Source organism: Cucumis melo, chromosome 6, assembly GCF_025177605.1.
Source record: "Cucumis melo cultivar AY chromosome 6, USDA_Cmelo_AY_1.0, whole genome shotgun sequence".
In the NCBI taxonomy this organism is placed as follows: Eukaryota; Viridiplantae; Streptophyta; class Magnoliopsida; order Cucurbitales; family Cucurbitaceae; genus Cucumis; species Cucumis melo.
In genome coordinates, this window is record NC_066862.1 from 28,616,816 (window position 1) to 28,641,465 (window position 24,650).

At 31.3% G+C, this 24,650-nt stretch overlaps 3 protein-coding genes across 4 annotated transcripts; 2 read left to right on the forward strand and 1 right to left on the reverse strand.

The window, feature by feature from the left end:
• Positions 1-324: 324 nt before the first annotated feature.
• On the forward strand, positions 325-5,642 carry LOC127149739 (uncharacterized). Its single transcript, XM_051085607.1, has 7 exons — positions 325-495; positions 684-770; positions 1,600-1,863; positions 2,410-2,574; positions 2,882-2,935; positions 3,813-3,959; positions 5,250-5,642. Exons 1-7 carry the CDS (start codon positions 325-327, stop codon positions 5,640-5,642), a joined length of 1,281 nt encoding a protein of 426 aa, XP_050941564.1.
• A 1,698-nt stretch (positions 5,643-7,340) lies between these two features.
• LOC103490790 (AT-hook motif nuclear-localized protein 13) lies at positions 7,341-16,223 on the forward strand. Of its 2 annotated transcripts, XR_537935.3 has the most exons (6): positions 7,341-8,079; positions 8,162-8,214; positions 11,348-11,476; positions 14,319-14,477; positions 14,679-15,021; positions 15,979-16,223. XR_537935.3 is itself a non-coding variant. In XM_008450474.3 (5 exons), the coding sequence occupies exons 1-5, from the start codon at positions 7,596-7,598 to the stop codon at positions 14,940-14,942; spliced, it is 1,089 nt and encodes a 362-aa protein (XP_008448696.1). In that variant the 5' UTR covers positions 7,341-7,595; the 3' UTR covers positions 14,943-15,245. The 2 variants fall into 2 exon arrangements, 1 of the variants encoding a protein (XP_008448696.1); XM_008450474.3 differs by lacking the exon at positions 15,979-16,223 and having other exon boundaries at positions 14,679-15,245.
• A 6,952-nt stretch (positions 16,224-23,175) lies between these two features.
• Positions 23,176-24,373, reverse strand: LOC103490791 (AT-hook motif nuclear-localized protein 23). The gene has a single exon (XM_008450475.3). The coding sequence runs from the start codon at positions 24,199-24,201 to the stop codon at positions 23,455-23,457; it is 747 nt and encodes a 248-aa protein (XP_008448697.1). The 5' UTR covers positions 24,202-24,373; the 3' UTR covers positions 23,176-23,454.
• Positions 24,374-24,650: the final 277 nt, after the last annotated feature.

Sequence of the window (24,650 nt, forward strand, 5' to 3'; positions counted from 1 at the left end):
AGCAGAAAATTAATATTTTTAATTATCAAATCACATGTTGTTTTTCCTTTTATTGGGAGCATAGAATTAAAAGTCCAACAATTAATTTGCATGGACAATGATAGAAAAAGATGAAGAAATTAAACAAATCTATTTTCTATTTGGAGAAACTATATATTTGTTCATTGGATAATATATATCACACAAATTAATAAAGTGTTTCCTTTTGAAGGCAAACAAATTAAATTCTAACATACTCCCAACAATAATATATATTTTTGCATGATTTAATAATGATATAAAAAGAAAACTAAAACAAATCAATTTGTATTATATTTACAAAATATGGATTATAATTATTATTCTAAAGCAACATGTTTGGTGATCATAGTGTTTTATGTTTGTTTCAATTGCAAATTCAATCATGCCTCTAACTCTAATCTTTCAAGAGAAGAAGAATTGGAGATTGAAAGACAACTCAAACTTCTCAACAAGCCATTCATCAAAACATACAAGGTAATTAGCTATATATACCTACACTCTTAATAATTTTATTTGAAATCTTGAATCATCGATCTAATCGATGAGATTCGATAAATTTCGTTACGTTCATATATTAACTGAAATTCATTTTTCCGATTATGCACAAGTGAAGATTAATAATAATTAGAGAGAAATGAACTAGGATGTTTCTTGCTTTGTAGACGAAGGAAGGAGATATCATTGATTGTGTTGACATCAATAAACAACCCGCCCTCGATCATCCTTTACTAAAGAATCACAAAGTTCAGGTACATACTTATATTTGTGATATCCATTAACTTTTTCATAACATCTTAACTAGGAAAATTGCTAAAATATAGAAATTTTTTGACAAAATATTTGCACTCCATAAAATATTCAAGAGTAATTAATTTTGCGTTTTAGTAATTTTTTAGAGAAATACTTATGGTAAAAAATTAAAATTATTTACAAAATATAGCACAAATAACTCAAATATACTAAGGAGAATTTGATTGATTTTACCATGTTTTGTAAATAGTTTAAATTTTTTGCTATATTTGACAACTATCCTTTTTTTATGTAGTGTAAATAGTTTTTTTTTCCTATTTTTTGAAAAAAGTCATTTTAATTCTTTAATGCCTATATTAAAAATGTAACAATCATTCATGGTATGTATGTCGTTTTGAGGGATGTTTAAAATTTGTTAAAAAATACGAAATAATTAACGAATGATTTTGAAATAGTTAAAATTATTAATACTATATTAAAAATATTAAAACATGATTTTAATTATTTTAATCAAACAATTAAATTAATTTATAATCGAGAAAAATTAGACTTAATTTTTAAAAATCAAATAGTTATCGAGACATTGTCTTATTTTTTTAAAAATAAATTATTATGGTCATCTTCTTTCTTTAACGAACCATTTGAATTTTTAACCCAATATGAAAACAAAATTAATTTTTTGAAAAAAAATGTACATAAATTGTTAAAATATTGCTCGAAAATAGATAACCAAAAAAAAAAAAAAAATCCTAAGTAGCAATATATGTTTCATTTGCATTCAAATTATTATGTAATGGTTTTTTTTTCTTCATTTTCCTTTTGTGATAGACTCTACCAAGTGAATTTATATCTAAATTGTTCAAAGAAGATTCAATATCTCAATCAAACAATGGGATACTCACAAGTAACAACAACAATGGAGAAGGTTGCCCTATTGGATTTGTTCCTATTAGAAGAACGTTAAAAGAAGATCTAATTAGGTTAAAATCTCTATCATCCAACTACAAAAAACAAGAATCATCAATGAAGCCACAAGATGATCAATCTAAAGATTTTTCTCATGACGCTGTCAGATTCCCGTACGATCAAAATGTAAGTATATCTTTAATTTCTTGCATAAATTGTTTTTTTGCCTAAATTTTTGTTTATAAAGATACGTACCTTTGAGCTTTATCCATGGTTTAAAAAGTACTTTTATATCTTTAAAAGTTGCAAAAGTATCATTTAGTCTTTCGTACCATTCTTTCAAGCTTTACAACCCCAACAACCGTCTTAATTAGCACATTGATTTTCTATTCAACATTCTAAAGGTTGTATTTCAAGAATAGTTTTGAAACATTGCAACAGCCTGCAGAAGAATATCATTTTAAAAAAGATAAAGAATAAAGTTATAGGATACGTAACTTGGTTATCGTTTATAGCTTTAATCGTTATAGGTTAACTATGATGAGGGTGCTAATTAAGGAAGTGTGTCAACATGGTTTCCCTTTTATGACTTGTTAAAGACAAAGTGTGCGTCAAAACGTTTCGACGGTTTATTATTCAAAACTAACCCTAATATATAATGCATGTTATTTTGTTACTCCATGGTTGCTAACATTTTGATTTTATAAATTGTGAATATTGTGGATATATAAGGTTGTTTCTCATTCATTGATAAAAGCAACATATTATCATGGAGCAAAAGCTCGAATTGCTGTGTACAATGTGAGTTTGAGTGATGAGAATCAATCTTCTTCGGCTAACATATGGGTTGTTGGTGGCCCTGATGAATCTCTTAATGTTCTTATGGCTGGTTGGCAGGTATATATACATTTTCATAACTATATATATACACATTTTTCATTTTCATTTTAACTTTGTAATTCTAATAACATAAATTTGTTCTTTTTAATTATTCTTTTTTATCGTCAATGTTTTCAAAAACTTGGTTTTTAATAGTTTTAAACTTTGACGTATTTATTTAAGAAATGTGAAAACTTAATTAATTACAATAATCTAGACTACAAAGTTGCTAATTTATATATAACTAGTGATTCTTTTTTATAGCTTATACCACTAAAATTTAGTGAGGGTTCTTTTCTTTTTTTTTTTAATCTTTTTATTTTAGGTGAATCCAGCGGTAAGTGGTGATAGTCTCCCTAGAACGTTCGTGTATTGGACGGTAAGTGAATGAATACTTTTTTTCATCATATAGTTTCATTATAATTAGTGTAATCAATTTGTTAGGTTGTACGAGGAATTTTGGACCAATTACCGATTGTCACATTATTTATCAAATTAACGACGAAAAATATAAATAATTGAATTTGAGACTAATTAGCTAGCAAATTTTGTGATTATTGGATCAAGTTAATTATTTTTGTTCAATTAAAAATTTATTTGGGTTAAAGTTTAATTGAGTAAAAAAATAAAAATCCATATGGTTGAGTCTAGGTGTGTGATCCATGGACCAACCAAATCCATACGCATGGAGTCCACCAGATAACTTTAGTTCTCTATAAATAGAGGAATTTAAAAAATTTTACTCCAAGAGACTGGAGAGAATTCTTGAAGGTATTAATCCTAAAGATTAGAGTTCCTTTGAAGAAAATTAGAGTTTCTTTGAAGATACAAGCTTTTTTAGGAACATCACGTGTTCCGGTTTCTCAAATCAAGAGTACGCATTTAACCAAGAGAGAATACATGCTTCGCTTTCTCAAATCAAGTGCAAGCAGTCAAGCAAGAGAGAATCAGAAGATTAAGTATTAAAGATCGAACTACATCACATCAAAACACACCATCAACCGAAGTTTAACTCCACGAAACACGTTCCCCCAGCAACCTCGTGCGAACAATGATCTAATTAATTTGAAGGTTTTCTTAAAACACAATTAATTTCAAACCATATAACACACAACTTTTTTTCTTTTTTTTTTTTTTTTATCTAGGTTTTGTTAGTCAAATTTTTACTTCATCTCTCTAACTTTAAATTTTGAGTTTTAGTTTTTATTTGGTTCTTGAATTCCAGTAGTACATTACATTATTTCTCTTGTTAATAGACTGACCGAGGTGCTACAACTGGATGTTACAATATGCTATGTCAAGGATTCGTGCTGGTAAATCCAGATATTCCGGTAGGCAGTAGTATTCTTCCAGCCTCCATCTATCAAGGAAAACAATATGACTATCAGTTTAGTATCGTCCAGGTAATGAAATTATTTTCAAACGATAGCTCATACACGTTCAACATATTTTTGTTTACATTAACAAATGTCGATATCAAGATCTAAATAGATGCTATGGAAATATGAAAGTAGTATAAAAAGTTTCAATATTGATGAATAGTTTTAAAAAGTCATTTGATTATATATCTGAGTTCATATAAAGAAAATTTTAACTTAACAAAAGATTATTTCACCTTTGTTAAAGTAAGTTCAAATTTTAGTTCATAAAATTAGGAGAGTTTATATTTACTAGAAACACAATTTGTTCTATTAGACATGAAATTTCAATTTATACTTAGATCAATAAACTATTTTAAAAAATTAGAAATTTTCAAGGAACTATTTGATCACAAAATTGAAAGCTAAAGTTTATATTATTAAGTACAAAAAAAATTTGAAAGATAAATCTATTAGACACGTTAATAGATCAAAGATCAAACTTTTGTTTTAATCTACTACACATTATTAGGCTTGTATTTGTGATATTTTGTTCATGTATATAGTCGTTCGTAGGTTTAAATATCAATCCATTTGGTTTCATTTTGGTCAAATGTCATTTCTTTCAAAATATTCAAATTTTGGTCTTTTTGAACTTTTAAAAAGTAACCATTTTGAATCTTAAAAAATAAAGGAAAAAGTTTAGGGTTTTTTCTTTTAATGGAAAATGAATTCATATATATATATACATATATATTTTTATTGTATTGTTCTTTTGAGTTCCTCTAACATTTCTCTTTGAAATAATCGTTTTTATGTAAAAAAATCTTTGGAAATAGGGTATGATGAATAATATTGTGTCAACTTATAGTTAAAATATTTTAGTACATCTATCGAACCCTCACATCTTTATCGTATCTAGCTCTCTCTAAAAGATGAACCAAAATAAAGATATAGATATTTAAATAGTATTCAAACGATCTTAAACTCATTTTTTACATTGTCATAGATTTTCTACCATACAATTCAAATATTGACTCACTATGTATATATATCAATATAGAACCTATATAGACACATATTGAAATAAATTTAATATCACAATCATACCTACATTCCATGTAAAGTAATTATAACTATGTAGCAATTTAAGGGATAATAATCAAATGTATACAACAATATTAAAAAAAAAATCTATAGTCGATAAACTTGTATGATCTGTCACTGATAGACCACCATATTAGGGTTTATCAACGAGAACAATATATGTTAAGATTGTGATTCTAATTGCTATATTTGGTTTGTCGGTTACATGTTTATATGTTTGATATATAGGCAATAGGGCATTGGTGGGTTAGAGTAGGTGATGATCAAGTGGGATTAGGGTATTGGCCAAGCGAGTTGTTTCCAAATCTACTTAGAGGGGCAGAACAAGTTGCATGGGGAGGCAGTGCAGAACCTTCACTATATAGTGATGAAAGTCCTCCATTGGGAAGTGGGCACAGGCCGAATGGTAGACCTGATGAAGCTTGTTTCGTTAGAAACATACAATACATAGCAAGTAACTATATACTTTCAATACCCACTTTGGATAACACAATAAATTATGTCAGTAGCTCTTCCTGTTATGATTTGATCTCTAATGAGAATTGTGATTTTGATCCCTTCAAATATTGCTTCACTTTTGGAGGCCCAGGTGGACAAGATTGTGCAGCCACCACTGCTTAACTCTTCCTTTTCATCGTTTCCTTCCTTAGCTATGTAATAAATTTTAAGGTGTATTGTCAAATTAGAATTGAATCGACTTGTTTCTGTTATTTGAATCTTTGATTTTTTTTTTTAATATTAGTTACGTTATTGTTTGATATGATTGTAGGTTTTTGGAAACAAAGTTTATATGATGAACTACTTATCTACTATATATTTAATATCTATGTTTTGTTATTAGTTGCTTTAGTTTAACATGTTAAAAAATTAAGTTGGTTTTGAGAACTACATATATAATGGCAACCATTTAGGGCTTTTGAAAATTATTAAGCAAGTTTCATTTTTGTACCAGTTTTCAAGAACTTATTTTATTTAACACAAATAAAGACTGTAATTGAAAATTGGCATCAAACTAGTATATAATTCAAAAACATATAAAACAATAAGACATTGTTTTTTTTTATTGGTTTTAAAATTTTAATTCTTTAAAATTAAGCTTTTCATAATGTTCGAGATTCGAATTGTGAATCTAGATTTCAAATCACCCTAATATATTTTTCTACGAGCAATGTCATCCTGCTTGTCTTAAATTGTTTTCAGCGGTCAATAAGGTCATCTCAACATATTTTGTTCTCAATCATATGCAAGATAGAAAATTAAATCGGTGTCAGTTTTGTTTCTTTTATCCTCCAAAACTTTCAATTTCATATCATTCACCTTAAAATATTTTCTTTACATTCACAACAACAGTTTTAGATTTATATATATCAGTTAGGAACTGGCATCATACTCAAACAATGGTGAATTACTAACTATCATTGGCATCTAAATGTTGATATATATGCGTAATAATTTTAAAGTCTTTAAATTTTTTTTTTTAACTATACATTAATATACTTAGGATATCTATTTTATTTAAATGTGATCTCAATTTATTTATATGTGTAGCTTAAACTCTAATTTTGAGTTTGAAAATTTGACTTAAGAATTGATATGTTTATCTAAAGAGAACTAAAGTAATTTTGGTGTGAAAACAAACTCACATTTCATAAAAAAAAAAAAAAACTAGATAATTATCGAACAATGATATAGTGATCAAACTAAATGTAATAACACAAGTCAAAATTCAAACATTTAGTTCACGTAAACCAAATAGTTGAATGCGGAACAAACCTATTTGTGACTGAATTTAGATCAGAGAGCATAACCAACTTTAATTAAGAAAATGGTGAAACTTGAAGGAGAAAAAAACTATGCTCCCAGCTAAGTATAGAAAAAGGGGAGTTTAGGCTAAGACCTAAACTAATCTCCGTAGATAAAGATGAGGATGAGGACAACCCTCATCGTATGATGAATGGAACATACCATGACTTATTTGGGTCTCAAACTAATCTGATCGACTTCAATAATTAACGTTTATATAACTCAAATATCCTCAATTTTTTAGTGGTAAGATTTGGTTTCTCAAACTTTTAGGAGTGATAAAATTGAAAGTATCAAATTTATGCAATAGGTTGAGAATTCAATTTAAATTATTTGATGGGTATAGATGCAATTGATCCTTTTGATTAGGGTAAATTTTGTAATTTTGATTTTATTGGGTGGGTAATTAATTTAACCCAATTTGATGATAGAACAACAAAATCAAGAAGAAAACAAAAAGAAAAAGAGAAAAAAAAAAAAAGAGAGAAAGAAAAAGAAGAATAAACTAAAACCCTAAAAAACAAAACCCATTTCGCGGTTCTCTTTCTCCTTCCCATTTCCCGTGTCTGTTCAGTCGTCACTCATCACTGATCGAAACAAAGCAAATACGCAAATTCACAACACGAATCACTGAACCCATCAATTTCCCATTTCCATTCTTTCCTCAACAATCCACCTAGAACAAGAAGAACAAGAAGAAGAATAACAACAAGAAGAAAGGGATCTCCTTTCTTCCCACATTCCCTTAATCTGATTTTGCCCCCCACCCAAATGGATTCACGGGAGAGGTCGATGCCTTCTGTTCATCAACATCATCAACAATCAACTCCACCCAACAGGATGATCCCCAACAACGCTTCTTATTCCGCTAATATGCCAAATTCCAACAATACTTCCCCTTTGATCAACCCCAATTCCGCTGCTGCTCAAATGATGTCTTCCGCTTCCCGATTTCCCTTCAACTCCATGATGGGTTCCTCTTCTAAGCCTTCCGAATCTCCCAATGCAGCTTCTTATGATGGATCCCAGTCTGAATTGCGTACTGGTGGCTTTAACATTGATTCTGGGAAGAAGAAGAGAGGCCGTCCCAGGAAGTATTCTCCTGATGGGAATATCGCCTTGGGTTTATCACCAACCCCCATCACTTCTTCCGCCGTTCCTGCCGATTCCGCCGGCATGCACTCCCCAGATCCTCGCCCTAAGAAGAACAGAGGACGGCCGCCCGGTACAGGGAAGAAGCAAATGGATGCTTTGGGTACTTATCTTTATGCCTTTCTTCCTTTCTTCTTGTTTTGCTTTCTTTATGCCTTGAGTAATGGTGTTGTCCCGGTGGGCAGGGACCGGCGGTGTTGGTTTTACTCCTCATGTCATTCTTGTGAAACCAGGAGAGGTAAAGAAATTTGCTTTCTTTCGTGTATATTATGTTGCTGTTGAATTTGATTTGATGTTATTTTTTTTTCTTTAATTTTAATTTTCTATTCAATGGTATTCAATTCTTGTAGTCGATTGTTTGGGCTTCTATGAGTAATTCATTAAATGAAGTGAGGTGGGTGCTTGTGGATTTAAGATTAGATATTGAGATTCTGCAACATTGGCTGATGCACCTTAGCTCCTTTCCTTGAGAACGTGGTTGTGTAAATCTGTGTCTTATATACGTATGTTTCATTCATTGATGTTCCCTGGGGGTGGTGTTGTCTCTCCCTTGTGCATAGCACTTGTACTGCCATAAAGTTACTTGTCTTGATAGAAAGAGAAGAAAAGAGAGAGAAAGGAACCCAAATTAGAAAGATGAGAAAGAACTTGAGTTGAGTATAGTTGGTGTTTAATAAAAGGAAAAAATGCATCACAACGTAAAGAGTTGTGAACCTGTTTTTGTGGAAAATAGATAAGGTAATTTCGTTGGTATGCTCTTCTCGCCTCTTTATTTTTTTGATAAAATGTAAATGCCTCAATGTCATGAGACCGACTTTTTTAAAATTTCTGGTGGTTTACATTTTCTCTTACTTTCAAGAGTACGAAGCCCCTAAGAATCCTTCAATTTTAAGTTTAGATGTCAATGAAGTGAAGGTAAGAGACAAGGAGAATAATATATGATTATACAGAAAGTTGTCACGGTTTTGAATTAGATGCTTAAAATTGGAATTTTTTCCCGCAAATGCCTTAAACACCTTTTTGGGCCTTTTTTTAGTACATTTGTTTTTGCCGTGGATAGTTTTTGTTTCCTATAAAAAGGTTCTCCAACATTTGAATGATATCTTCATCCTTATTCCTACAAAAGGTTTGTCTTAGCAAGTTTCAGTGATAATTGATGCAAATAAGTAGTGAACTGTGCTGTGATTTTTAGAACTGCCATTCTTGCATTATTGAGCTAAATTGCTTGTTCAAGGTAAGAACTTTTGCTATGTCACTCTATTCTGTGGTCTTAGGAAACTATTCAAATAGCTTTGGGAGAATAGACTTTCCTCAGAGACCGAAACAAAATCCAATTGTTCTCACTTCTAAATCTGATACATCAAATTCCTGTCTAGATCTAGTTTTTCCTACAATAACATCAGATTTTTTGTTTGTAAAGGAAACCCATTGGAATTCGTTTGATAGATGGGAAAAAGTTTATATATATATATTGTCTAATTGTTATATTGCTCATTTCAAAGTGTAGTTCATATTCCTTTTTTGCTTTTGCATTGAATTATATTGTCGATGGGGCATCTGTTTCGTTTGAAATTAGGCTTAATCGTTAGAAGCTGCTTCTGTGGAGACTCTACATCACTCAACTGCCTCTTAAATTGGTGTCTGCAAGATTTTTCTGCGTTGTAGAGTCTAGAATCTTGTGGTGCAAGGGAGAAGGCTGGTCAAGTAGTTGGAGGGGAATTCTGATTGGTTAGGAAATAGAAAAATGACTATCCTTCAAGGAGCTTTTCAGGAACTTTCTAGTTCGGTTTGGTTTGGTTCTATTCCATGGTCTTTTGCTAAATTTGGCTTTTCCATTTACCAAAGAGATCATTCTTACTTGACAAATCAACAAAGCTATTTGGCATCAAAGTACCACAAGAAAGTGAAATTCTTTCCCTGGTATCTGACTCTTCGTGAGTTAAGCACTACCGATAAGATATCTTTTGCTTGTGTCATCCTTGTCACCTATTGGTTTGCTTTTGTGGTAGGATGTTTCTGAGAATGCCCCGTTTGTTTGTTTTGGATGATAAATCTAAATCTAGGAAAAATATGTGTTAACTATTTAGTTTGTTTTGGTCACAGACTTCCCCTTGGTAATATCCACCATTTGTTCTCTAAGGAACCCCTTTGAAAGAGAACTAAAGCATTGTGGTTGTGCGTGATTAAAGTTCTTCTTTGAGCAAAAAGGGGGAAAACCCCCTTTTTGAGGTTTTAGATGAAAAGAAACTGAGAATTTTTCGAAAAGCAGTAAAACTGGGAGGGATGTCTAAGAAGAAACTAAAATTGGGAGTCTCTTCTAGTGTTCTCTGCTTTAGATTGTAATCCCCTCTTTTGCTCTTTTAATATTTGAAAAAATGGATATTTCTTAAACATTTATCAAAATTGATCTGTTGAAGAAAGGCAAGAAAGGCAAGGTCTTCAAGCCTTTTTTGTCGATCAGCTTCATAGTTTATATGATTTTATCTGTTATACTTGTCAAGTATGAAGATCCATCTTAAGTTGTAACATATTGTTTGATAATCTAGTAATGTTATTTGAAAAAAATTGCTCTTTTTTATTTTTTGGATGGTCGTGACTGCTTGGGCAAGCTTGCATATATGTCCACACTATTTTGATGCCAAATTTGGAGATTTTACCGGATGCCTTATTTCCCTCCCCATTGTTCTTTATAGGAATGGATTTGTGGTTTCCTCTTACAAAAGCCTATGGTACTATCTAGCGGGCTTCAGTTAATTGAAATGATGGTGTTTCACTTTTAAGACTGATAGGATCATTCATAAGTATACTTATTCAATACAGAATTTAAAAACATTTACAATAATAATCTTTAGCATTTACAATAATAATCTTTCGGGTGTGGTCAGAGAGAAATTCAAGCTATGATCGAGGAGTTCCTCCTTTTTTGTGGTTTGCTGGGTGTGTGCAATTATTTGGGATATTTGGGGAAGAGGAATGGTAGAGATTTTAGAGGGAAGGATAGGGATCCTTGTGAGGTGTGGTCTTTGGTAAGATTTCATGTTTCAATTTGGGTTTTGGTTGCAAAGCTTTTCTGTAATTATTCAATAGGAAACATCTCCCTCAGTTGGATCCCTTTCCTTTAGTGGGGGTTTATTTTCGTGGGCTTGTTTTTTGTATGTCCTTATCTTCTTTCATTTTTTCTCAATGAAAGTTGTTGTCTCTGCTCTTGACCTTTTCTGGTAGGAATAGGATTTAGTTTTCCATGGTGCAGACATGTGTGCTATTGAATGTGTTTTCATAGTTTACTCCCTTCCTTAACATGCATATGGATTTATAAGTCTGAAGCTTAATCGATTCCTGTTTCAAAAAAGTGCCTTTTGATTGTTTTGCAGGACATTGCCTCAAAAGTTATGGCATTTTCACAGCAGGGGCCACGGACTGTTTGTATTCTCTCTGCCCATGGGGCTGTCTGCAATGTTACCCTTCAACCCGCATTGTCATCTGGTAGTGTGTCATACGAGGCAAGTTCTTAATTTTCCTGAGTTGACTTTGGAGAATTGTAGCCAGCAAGTGATATTGGACTTGCTATTATTTACAGTACATTCTAATGCTTCAGCTTCCAAAACATAGAAGGATCCATGTGAGAGTTTTGCACAAGCTTAGGAGCACACATCATTTTCTTGTTTATTATTGCTAGTCACCCCTCCTCTACTCTTGATGTTGGTTTTCCTTTGGAGCTTGAGGGTCACTTTACGTCAAATGCTTGTACATTGTAGCTCAGGCTACCTATTCCATTCCTGCATGTGCTATCTGCCTCTCTTAACCTTCTTGGCGTTTTACTATCTTTTTTCTGCATTATTTTCATTTGTTAAAAGTCTGTTTGTTTTGCCTTTCTATTTAATTGGTTACCCTTTGCCCTGTACTATGGTGATGAAAGGTAAAGCTCTGGGCTTTTGCAAACATCCGTATTTCTATGAACTATATAGAGAAGACAGATGTTTTCTTCTAAACAGTTCTTGTTGTGAATTTTTAAATGGGTTGATTATTTCCAAGTGAAAGAATGGAACGTCATGATAACTTAATTTATCAGTGCTAAAGTTGAAGTAGCTTGCTCCAATGCATACTGAGTCCATGGTTTTGGTGATCCCTGACCGGCAGTTCATGCTTATCTACATGGAGGTTATGTTAGTCTCCTCAATTTTTAAGATGCGCTGGTGCTAGTACTTGTAATGTATTTCATCCGTTCTTCCCAGCCTCTAAAAGAAGAAAAAGGTAGCATTGATCATCAAGGATTTTAGCCTTGTGCCTAACGGTGTGACCCAAAGATTCTATGGAGAAGGATCTCGAGGATGTAAAGGTATGGTTAAGAAAAACTTAAAAGAATTTAAAATAACTACCTATATCAACAAAGTGTGCATCCCTTTTCAGTGACTCATTCTTAAGATCTTTGAACTTAACTTAGAACAATCCTATGCTAGGTGGGCTCTTGGAAATTTTCCTTGGAAGGATATCAGTGGGGTGGGGACAAAGCATGTTGAAAGTATTCATGCTGGTTTGTGAAGGTAGTTTTCACTCTTAGAAGCTCTTCAAGACAAATAGAATGACGTAGTTAGATTGTAGGGGATGCAGGGAAATGCCGAGGTAATTAGATGTCAAATCCAAATCCCGAATCATGATCCGAATCTTGGGCTTCGGGTTTATAGTTGGAGTAAGGATCCTCTAGGTTGTTGGGAGCACATCAAGAGAGATTGAAGGTAGAAGGGAAGTTGTATTGCAGTGGCAAGGAGGCAGGGTACGAACCTTGGTTATTTCAACTCTTGTTCTTGCCTAGCACACATGATAAATTAGTAGCCGACGGTAAAGTTATGCTTCCTTTATTTTTGGCCTTCGGTAATAAGTTTACTTTAGTACAATAACCGAGCAAAGTCTTTGATCTTCTAAGGATGTTAGTATCTAACTGACATTTTAACTTAATTGGAAGAAGGATGGTTTCTTGGTGATAAAATGGAGCGGCGAGAGAACATCTTGCTTGGCTTTCTTAGTATAGGAGTCGTTCCAAATTCACTTGCAACAGTGAAGGACTTGAGATTCTATGACAGTATCTCAAGGAGAGAGACTAACAAGTGACCATATGCCAATAGAATTTTAGAGCCAAACTATTTATCTTGAGGCAATTTAAGGCAAGATTCAGTAATGAGATCCATAAGGGACATCCATTGCCATTTCTCGGTTACTCAACTACTCAAGTTTTTTTCTTTGGAGAGTATTTATTTCTTTATAGAAATCAAATCTTAGATAGAGACAGAAAGTAGGCACTACAAAAGTTCTTTCTTAATTTAAAAAGTACAAGAATTAAATTTTTTTGATGAAACAAACTTTCATTGAGAAAGAATGCAAAAGCATACAAAAAAAAAAAAAAAAAAAAAACAGCCCACCAAAACACCCCAACTAGCAGAAGGGGGACCAACTAAGTACAATAATTAAATTTTGAACTCCATTTTGACTGAGCTCCGAAGAGAGGCCACAACTTTCTCTGGGTTTAAAAATCCAATATTGTTTTTTTATTAGAAAAAATTACTTCATCCTTTTCTAGTCTCCCATCAGGTAATCACCATTGGATTCGTCCAAATAGTCTGATTGCAAAAAATTGTTAATGCAAAAATTCTGCTGCAGAGATGATCTGTTTTAGATGTTGAACAGTTACCGTCCCTTGAATTTTTTGAACTTGGGTTTGACAAAAGAAGTTTTGGTTGGATCATTTCAAGGAATTATGAATACTGCTCTGTTCTATTATCGTTCTTTACTTAAGAAAAGTGATACTTGCTCATCATTTTGAGAAGTGGGTCATATCTGATATTCCATAAGCTGCATCTGATAATGCAGTGTCCAACTAGTTCTCCGTCATTATTTTAAAAGGAAAATTAAGGTGCTTTTGTTGAATGGTAATAGTGTTATGCTTTATAATATTTGAATGCAAGAAACAGAAAATGTTTCAATTGATTATATGCTAAGGGATGAGCTTTGAGACTGATATTCATGTAGGCTGGTGTATTTCTTTAAACTCTTTTGCAATTATTCTATTTCGTATTGCCAATTGGTAAGCTTTTCATATTCTATTGGGTTGATTGTGAGGGTTTTAACTCTTTGCACATCTCGAGAGAAGAAATGACTCATTATTATTCCTGAAACAGCTGGAGAAAAAAAGAACCTATTCTAGCTGTAGGCTACCCCAACCTTTAAAAGAAATCTGTTGATGATCTTGATTCATTGGCCAGAAAAACTAGGGAAAAGATCTATTCTAGCTGTATTATTTCCTTTGTACACAAGATATCACCAATTCTATTGCTTTTAAATCTTATGCAGGGCCGCTATGAAATCATATCTCTATCAGGTTCCTTTTTGATTTCTGAAAATAATGGTAATCGGAGTCGAAGTGGTGGTTTAAGTGTGTCTCTAGCAAGTGCAGATGGACAAGTTCTTGGTGGAATTACCAACATGCTAACGGCAGCATCGACAGTTCAGGTACTAACCTTCCCTACTGTCTACAAGAAAGTTCGTTGTCTTACCTTGACATAGTGCTGTTGATATTTCCCATTTTGGATGGATTGAATGTTCTTTGCTGGGTTGCAAGCTTATCCGCTAATGTAAAATTTGACAATACCAGAGGAGAAACAAAAGTAAGTTGGTTTTTATGCCTTAAACCATGTCTTTTTGCAAAATCAGGTTATAGTTGGTAGCTTTCTTGTGGACGGGAAAAAGCTAGGAGCCAGTATACAGAAATCTGGGCCATCGTCTACATCTCCTAATATGTTAAACTTTGGTACACCCGTGGCAGCAGGCTGCCCCTCTGAAGGCGCATCAAATAATTCATCCGACGACAATGGTGGTAGCCCTTTAAGCCGGGGGCCTGGAATGTACACCAATGCCAACCAACCAATTCATAATATGCAGATGTATCAACAACTATGGGCTAGCCGAAATCAATAATGAAGCTGCTTTGCTCAACTTAACAGTGTAGTGCATTGGGTGTCGAAGTGGTTAGTGTTTTGCATCCCGATGTATAGAGGTTAGTTCTGGATTCTGTCCCTAACATCCACTGCGCGAACCCCGTATCATAACTTTTCTAGATTAGATTCTCTATTAATCTTTTAGCTGCTGGTTAGCTTTATTTCTAGTCTGTCCAAATTGTCTACTTGAACATTTATCCATGAATGCGGAATTTCTGAAGATTGTGGTAAATTGTATCGATTGGGATGTCATTATTAAAAACTAAGAAGGGTAAATTTTCTACTCTCCTCTCTAAATTAGGGAAAATCAAACGTATCCAAAGATGCATTGTTGAATCAAAAGTCAGTAACACATTATTTTTAACCTCCTGGAAAAGCCATGAAGTTGAGTCAACATGATTATTCATGGAACGATATGTTCAAATCAACATTAGTATAACTTATAGTGTTCGGCTACCGAAATCAGGTGGAAACAAATTGTCCCTATTGATTGGAAAAGAACTAGTTCTTATTGTTAAGATCTTTTTCGAGGAAGCGATGAAAGTAGGAGTGGTATGCGAGTTGTTCGCCTTTTCAATTGCTTTTGATTTCATTGTGCTGAAATAGGTGATTCTGTGAACAGTTTGAGAGGATTATTAAGTGTTTTCTGAAATTTTCTCTTGCAATATTTACAAAATCCTACAAGTAGTTCGAAGAGGGAGGTGAAAGGTTTGCAACTTTGACACAAGAGACAATTTGCACGATCTTACCTGAATAGGACTTGTTCTATAGTTGTCCTCTTTGAGTTCTAAGGAGCCATGAGAGAAAATTTGCATATCTGCAATCGGATTTTTCTTATGTATTATTTGTCTGAATGTCTCATTTTAGTATGATTTACTTTAGGGAAATCAAGGCCTATTAGATCAGAATTTAATACAATGACATAACTTTGGAGGATGGTACTTGAGTTGTGAAAAATTTAACTATTCTAAAAGTGAACAAAATATTTAGTTTGACATGTAATATAAACACTGCAGGTAGCTCTTGAAGCAAACGACGAATTACTATGGTCATCCATCATATATCATATTGTGTCTAATCATTTGCATTTCATTTGCTACTGACCCTATTAGACTTGTAAAATTTGCATTTGAAATCATAGATTGTTCCCTAATTGTGTACCAATTGAATGCCGAACATAGACCTTCACTATTATTATGTATGTCGTTTTGTACCCAAGCTAACGAACAATGGTTACATGATGATAACCTTTTTTTATACTTTCCCTATAATGTACTTAGAATTGTTGTGTAATCTTTGAAAATGATTTTTTTTAATTGAAAAAACTAAACCTTTCCCCATTAAATGTTTTGTTTTAGTTTCAAACTATTGACTTTGTTTCACTTTGTTATTGATTGATGGTATTGTGTGTTATTAGATGAGCAAGTGTTAGCAAGCCATTTAAGCTTTTGTATAAGTTGGGTCAGGTTGGATCGAATAAATTTCTATATCTCATGGTTTCTTCTACTAGTTCGTGTTTTCAAATAGGGATTTCTCTATCAAGGCCTTCAAGATGCGATGATTTGTTCACTCATGCCCTTTTCAAAAGATTTTAGGTTCTCTAAACCATATATCTTTTTTATTAGAAGAAAAATTTTATTAGAAGAAAAAAACCTAGGAAATCCAATTGAAAACACGAAGCTCGGGAAGAAATTGGGAAATATGGTGATTTCTTTTGTTTGAAATGCTTACATGGAAGTTAAAATGACAATAACTTGTCCTAAATCTATTGGTGTTTTTTTTTTGCGACCAAAATGAATTGGATCAAAATAATATTTAAATCCATTTTTTTGCCATGTAATTGCTTAGTTTTTGAAATTTATCTCTAAACATTATAAAAAATCACTCAAATGGTTTCTAACCTTTAGATTACATTTGAAAATCTAATCCGAACATATCTTGCATAGACACGTTCTTTCAAAGATATAAAATCCTATTAAAAAATAATTTCATGTTTAGTTTTCTCTCTTCAATCTAATACTACAAAATATAAAGTCTTTATATTTACAATTCGAAATATTGATAGACACTATAGATAAAAGAATATTATTTATAAATTTTAACCTAAGAACCCAAAAACTGAACTAAGTGATTATTAAATATGAATGTTTTCATGTCTTAAAAAAAGACTATATAGGATCGTTTGGATGTTTCATGGGATGTTAACCGTCTGAGATTTGAATTAATTGTGGTGTTTGGATATACAAAATAATTAATGTCTTAAAGTTAGATAATGTCTTTGATTTACCAACTTTTATATAAAATTCAAAACTAAATAATTATTCAATGAAATTCTCTTCCATTTCACTGAATAATAACGTCTTGGATTAATGTTTAAAACTACGTGTTGGTCATCTATTAATTCAAGAAGTTATACTAAACCCAATGCCCAAAAATTTTTCAGAAGTACTTTTAGAAACACTGTTTTAAAGCATTTGTCTTCAAAAAGTAATTTACAAATCACTGAAAGATTGAAACTAGAAGGACTAAGAAATATTATCGACTTAGCTTTGTAATATCTGGGAGGAGTATTGTTTGAGTTCTTAGAGACCATAAGGGTGCGTTCGTTGTCACAGGTAAGCCTATTTGAGGCTCATTTGATTTGTTATCTGTTGAGAATATCCGAGTGATTGTGGTGAATTCACAGGTTTAGCGCTCGACTGTACAGTTGCTTTGTTGAGAGGAAAGGTGTCGACACCAGTAAGATCTATGCTGGAAGCTAAGACATATTGTGATTTATGATCGTGGAATGCAACGAGAAGATTCAGTTTCATCTCATTAAACGTTCACAAACTAAAGTGAACTAAAGTGGTTGATGGTGTAGCTCATTAGATTGGGGAATCTCACTTGTTGGTGGATCATTTTCTTGATTGGCTTTCTAGGTATTATAGTTGGACGGATGTGACCTCTAAATCTTTATAATTGTTTGACAACAAGATACTTGTTTCAAATACCTTCATTTTACGTGAAAGTGTTAACTCTAACTTCGTCTAATAACAATTTCATTTTTCGATTTTGTTTACTTTTCGACTCTACAAAACGATTTTCCAATTTGCTTAAATCAACCTTTGAAATAAGTAGAATATAATATAACAATTCGACAGATTTATTATAAATTAGTGTAAATGGTGAAAGGCATTATTCTTTCTTAAGAAAAAAAAAAAAAAAGAAAAGAAAAAAGAAATTGGAATCAAAGAAGATTTCATATTCCCAAAAAATAAATATTATATAACAACTTGGTTTCCTCTCTATACCACTTTCCAATGACAACATTAACCACTGTGAAAATTAATTAGTTCTCACAATATTTTAAGGAAGGAATTTAGAGTTGGTTTTGGGTACTTTATCATGTTAATATTTCCTTATTTTCAGTGGATTTAAAGTTCGAAAAGTTGAGTTAAGTTGACAATTAAAAAAATCTTTAGAATGCAAAATTGAGTTGAATTAATCATAGAATCGGACGACGTGGTTTGAGATGTTGAATTAATTGAATTATATTGAGTTAAAAGTATAGAACACAGTTTTTGAGTAATTTAATAAAAGTTTGATTTTCTATTAGATATTTTTGTTTGCTAATTAAAAAAACGTTTACGGCATTTTTATCAATTTAGGTCCGGTTTGATAATCATGCAATTTTTATTTTTAATTAAAAAATTATGCTGATTAACAAAACTATTTTAGTCCTTAGAGCTAATTTTTTGAATAAACAATAGTTTATTAAAAATGTGACATATCTTATGATATTTATTCATTTAATTTGATAAGCTGTCTACATATAAAGGCTAAGTTTGAATATATTTTAATGATTAATGAAATTGGCACCCTCACAATTGTGATGTAATTATATATATATATATATATATATATAAACAATATAGTATTTGCATAGATAAATGCAAGGAAATATTTAGGTCATGAAAATGGGTCAAATTTTGAATTGATTGATTTCTGAAAGTTAATGACAAATGACAAAATTAAAGTGAATAAGTAAGGTTTTAAGAATAAAATAAATGAAGTGGGAGTCTAAGAATTAAAGTGAAGTATGGTAAAGTAGTTTTGGAAGTAAAGTAAGACTTAAACCTATTTAAATTTTAAAGATAGATTTAAAGTATTTTGAGATATAGCATAATACAAATAAATATAAACAAATTTAGATTCAATTATTAGTAATAAAATCGTTTCGTGCATGAGTCTATTTCAGATAGATTTTGTTATACTTATGATTTTTTAAAAATATTGTTATACACTTAGTTATTAATCTTTAAAAGTGCTACTTAGTAAAATTATCTTAGTATTTTTTATACAATAAATATTAAGAAAAATTATTATATCTATACATATATCTAACGATGTTTTCGTTACATCAATTAATATATACTTTATTTTTTGTTATCATGGTTTTTTTAAGGACAACATCGTGGGGATGGGGTGCTTAATGAAATATCTTTTGAGAGATGATGAAGATGATAAGAAGACGTCCACTGATCAGGTGCACTTTCTGAATCTGATCCATCGTTTCCATTTTAAAAAAAAAAGACTTGCAAAGTTGAAGGTTTGAATCTCCCCTTACGTTCAAGATGAAATGTCATATCATTCACCTATGAGTCAAGCTCACTTTGTTGGCTTAAATTTTATGTTTTGGCATCGGAAAATTATTATGGATATCGAAAAGAAAAAAAGAAAAAAAAAGTTTAAAATGACTACAGTGAACTTAATAGATTTTGCTATATTTTATAAAATGGTTTCTAACAATTGACTTTTTCAAATGTCCCTTTAGCATCTAAAATTTATTTTAAAATGTACTTTACTAACATATTGTTCTAAATATCGAATAGGTGCAATATCCTATCACACACAAAAATAATCCAAATTAAAAAAATATAATTTTGAAGTTAATTCATAATAAAATATATTAACTAGATAATGGTAGATAATAAAGCATCACGTCAATTACCTCTAAGTTAAATTCACTTGTTGACTTAACTAAATTATATTATAAAATTTTTGACATTTTGAAATTTATTTAAAAATAAATATGCTTTGTTAAAACATTGTTCTAAATTTTCTATTAAAGAATTTAACATAGAGTTCAATCATAGTGCATATGTAAATAAATTTATTTTTGGAATGCTAATTCCTTTATTCACTAAGTTATATAATTGTTCCATAATCCACCATAAATATTTAACATAGTGTTATGTAAGGTTGGGTTTAAAATTTGCACTTGCACAAAAGTTTCTTAATTAGTTATTGTCATATTAAACTAAGATTTGTATGCTATACTTAATAACAAATCAAAAAAGGAGAAGAAGAAGAAACATCAAAGAAAATATTTGGACTAATGTAAAATAGATCTTTTAAATGGACTAACCTAAAATAATATATATAATACATTCGTGTCATTTTTCAAAAAAAAAAAATAATAATAATAATAATAATACCAATATTTATTGCATGAACTAAGACTTCAATGGACATTCTTATTTACATCGATTTTTAATATAAGTTATACTACTTTTTTTTATACAATGAAACGAGGGGAAGGTAAAACGACCAAGCAACTCAATAGAAGGACCATCCCACAAATATTATTAATAATAGAGCGGGGCTAGAGAGTAGTCCAAAGTTAGTTGTAGAGAATGCTTGTAGATTAAGCTCAATCATACTCGAAATATAATTTTTGAACAAAGAACTTTTACTGGTTAAGATTTATTTCATTAATTAGTGAAAAAATGTAAATGTCGTTTCTTTAAAATAAATATACTTATTATCGTTATTATTTTGGCTTTTAAGAAGAGATTTCATATAATCTAACAATGTGATAAAAATAATAGTATAAATATCTATCCATTTTTATTAATGTATCAATGATAGGTAATAGTAATTATTATCATGTCTATCATTTGTGACATTTAGTTATATTTGAAAATAACGTGATTAAAAAAAAAACAATATAGTTCTATCATATTTGCGGGCGGAACCAGAAAAACAAGAAGAATATATGGCTTGAAAGAAATAATAGAGCTTTCAATGATAAAGAAAAAACTCAAAGAGAGTTCTTTTGGGAAGATATTAAAGCTCTCACTCGACTGTGGTTAAGTAGATCAAAGAGTTTCTCCAATTATTCTGCCTCGTCTATTACTTTAAACATTCGTGCTTTTGTTTAGTTTGTTTGGACTTATATCTAGCTTTTTTACATCTTTCCTTGTTTCATGTACTGATCTTGCTATATTAATGAAACGAGAATGATGAAGGTGCTAAAGAGATGTTCGATTAGTAGAAATGTCTGGATGCATCTATTCACTGTCGTATTTTTTTTAAAATGTATATATATATATATATATTTGATTAAAAAATATGTGAAGTCGTGGTAATCAATATTTTATCTATCAAATAAGGCTTGAATGAACCAAATATAAATAATCCATCGAACACTTTACTTATGTAACTTTTAGGAATACTAATTTAGTTCTCTCAAATTAATAGATATTTTTAGAATTCAACGTCACAACTGAAAATGATTTTGAAAAATTCAATATCAAAATGAAATTTGAATAATATATAAAAGTCGTTTAGTTTGAAAGTTGGAGGATAATTTTCTTCCATCACTCTACATATATATATCTTTAGATTTTAGATTAAATTACAAGTTTAATCAAACTTCTTAACCAAATTTTATAAAATGTTCGAGCAAAACAAAACCTAATTGTTTGAGATTGGAGCGTGACAAAAGGTACTAAGAATGTATAAACTTAATTGAGATATTCAGGTGGACTTACTAATCCAACGAATTCTCTAGTCCTTTTCTTAAAAAAAATATATAATAGAACCTAAGCATTTACATTTGAATATATTTTATAGATCAATAATGAACTTTTTGAAAATTTTAAATTTTAGTTTAGATCATATGAGACTTCAATTTTTTAGTTTCGTATCTAATAAGTTCGATGGATTTTTTTTTTTAAAATGTCGAACATGTATAATAACCTATCACTCACAAACTTAAAAATTCAAGTAAGTAGTTAGTGAAATAATCCAAATAATCTATTAGACATTTTTTTTAAAAAGTTGGAACAAATAGACTCAATTAGAACTTAAACTCATAATTTAACTTAACTTTTGAAAATAATATTAAAACATGAATTATAAAACAAACAAATTGTTCATAACAAGCTTATTTTATCAAGAGTATAAAAAAACAAAAACATAACTCTTATCCAAAAGAATCCCTAGATTGAGCTATATATATATATATATATATATATATATATAGTTAAGAACAAAAAATGCCCTTTTTTTATACCTCAATCTAATCCTTGAAACATCAAACCAAACGAAGCTATCTACTTTATAAAATATTTAATGAATTGAAATATTAAAAAAATACATATAGAAAGATAAAGTAGAATAGTACTGCAAACTTAACTACTCTCATCCATGATAAAATTAAGCCATAGATATATTTATATATATGTGACCACACATGGAACATTTTTTAAGGTTGTATAATTAATTTGTTCTTCATCATTTACTGCTTGGTCTCTTTCTACTTTAATTCATATAATATCAAAATCTTTTTAATGTGTCTAACCTAATATTTGTATAGCTATAGCCTTTAGTTTTCTCATGTAAAAAATATATATTTAATCTCAAAAACAACAATAGACTCCAAATATGATCAAAAGATATATAAGTAAAAAATTATGTACTCATTAAATTAATTGAAGCTAAAGGAATGCAGAATAAAGTCCAAGGCTCAAACACTAATTTTACATTTTACTTTTGTAGGTTTCATCATCAAAATCAAAACACACCGCACCCAATTTTTGTTTTTTTTTTCCAAAACCCAAACATATATTTATATATATACAACACAATTTTATGTTAATTTTTCATGCAGACAAAACCTAGGAGTTAGAGAAAGGGAACACAATCCCATATAACAATATTCCATTAGTTTTTACTTCAAAAAAACCCATTAAGGAAAATTTAATCTTGAATTGAAAAATCCACAAAAACATCCATGAGATATAGTTTCTTCTACGAATTAAATAATTTATAGATCCCAAACCCCAAAAGCAAGAGATCAACAACGACAAGAAGAAATTATATATATTAGAAAAAGATATTCCTAAATTAAAGATGAGAAAGTTAAAGTATCCAATAAACATCCACAAAAAGAAGAGGATGAAGATGAAGATGAAGATGAAGAAGAAGAAGAAGAAGAGATTTAATTAACAATATATATAAAAATAAGGGTTCATAAGAAGATTCAATGGCTGACCTTTGAAACCAGTTAGTCAATCCGATCTGCAATTTTTCTTCAATTTTTTTTTTTTGACTTTCGAATCTAAACACTGCAAGAGATTTGATGGGGTGTTCTGGATTTTTTTTTTTTATAAATAATTTCAAACCCTCAATTGGATCCAATTTTTGAGGGTTTGAATTGTTTGTCAAAAGGGTGGAAGTTGAACATTTTGCATATGAAGTGGCAAATTCAAGAATGGAAGTCCTGAATTTGTTGGGTCTTGAAACGGATTATTATTGTTGTTGTTACCAACTCCGCCGCCGCTCCCTCCGCCGCCTGCAGGAGTTTGTTGCTGATCCTCCTCATCCAATGGCAATCTCTCATACGCCACATTTGTAAACGAAGCTGCAATCAAAATCACCGGCCCGGCCGCCGTCAATTCACCAGCCACCGTCCCTCCCACTACTTGCCCCTGCCCTCCGGCTAAAAATATCGTCAAACTCGTCGCACCGGGTGGAGCAGGCGGCGGCAGAAACGATCCCGACAGTGACAAAATTTCAAATCTCCCTTGAAGAGTCAACACCCCAGCTGCTGCTGGCTGGCGGAGACCGACGTTGGTGACGTTACCGCTACCGCTCAAAATACAGATCCCACGCTGTCGTCGGCGGGCGTAGGAAGCGACGCAATCGAAAACATCACAGCCGCTGCCAACTTCTAAGATGTGGACACGAAGCGTGTTGGCGCTCTCACGGGTGATGATAACCGGCGGCTTTGGCTTGTTTTTCGAACCGGGTGGCCGACCGCGTGGACGTCGGCCAACGACATCCCCCGTACCACCTAGGGTTTGGTGGGGATCGTCATCGTCTTGGTGGTCACCGGAGGAGAAATGACCGCCGTCTACTTGTGGTTGAAGGTGAGTTAGATATCGACTCCCTAAATCCAACCCAGCCATAAAACATTAACGAGAAAGAAAATTTTCGAAAATTGAAAAAAAAATAATTTTTAAAGAAACCCAGAAAGGGAAATGGAAAAATAGATGAAATTGAGGAAGAAAAAATGGTGGAATATAGAGAGGAAGAGATGAAGAGATCAAGAAATGGAAGAAAGGCCAAAGAGGAAAGAAATAGAGAGACTCAAAACGCAGTCATTCATTTCTCTCACTGCTAAAAAGTTTATGAATATTTATATGAAAAATTCATTAATTGGTCTAAATTTGTTTTTTAAATTTTTAATAAAACTTGGTTTCTTATTGGTCTTCACGTTCTAAGAAAACTACTCTCACTTGTTGAGCGTGGAACAAACGCGATGATGTATGCTTCAAACTAAAGTTGTGTGTTTTGGAAAGTGCTTTGGGGTAACTTTTTTTCCTAGAATTAGGGTTAGGTTACGAAAGTGAGTCAA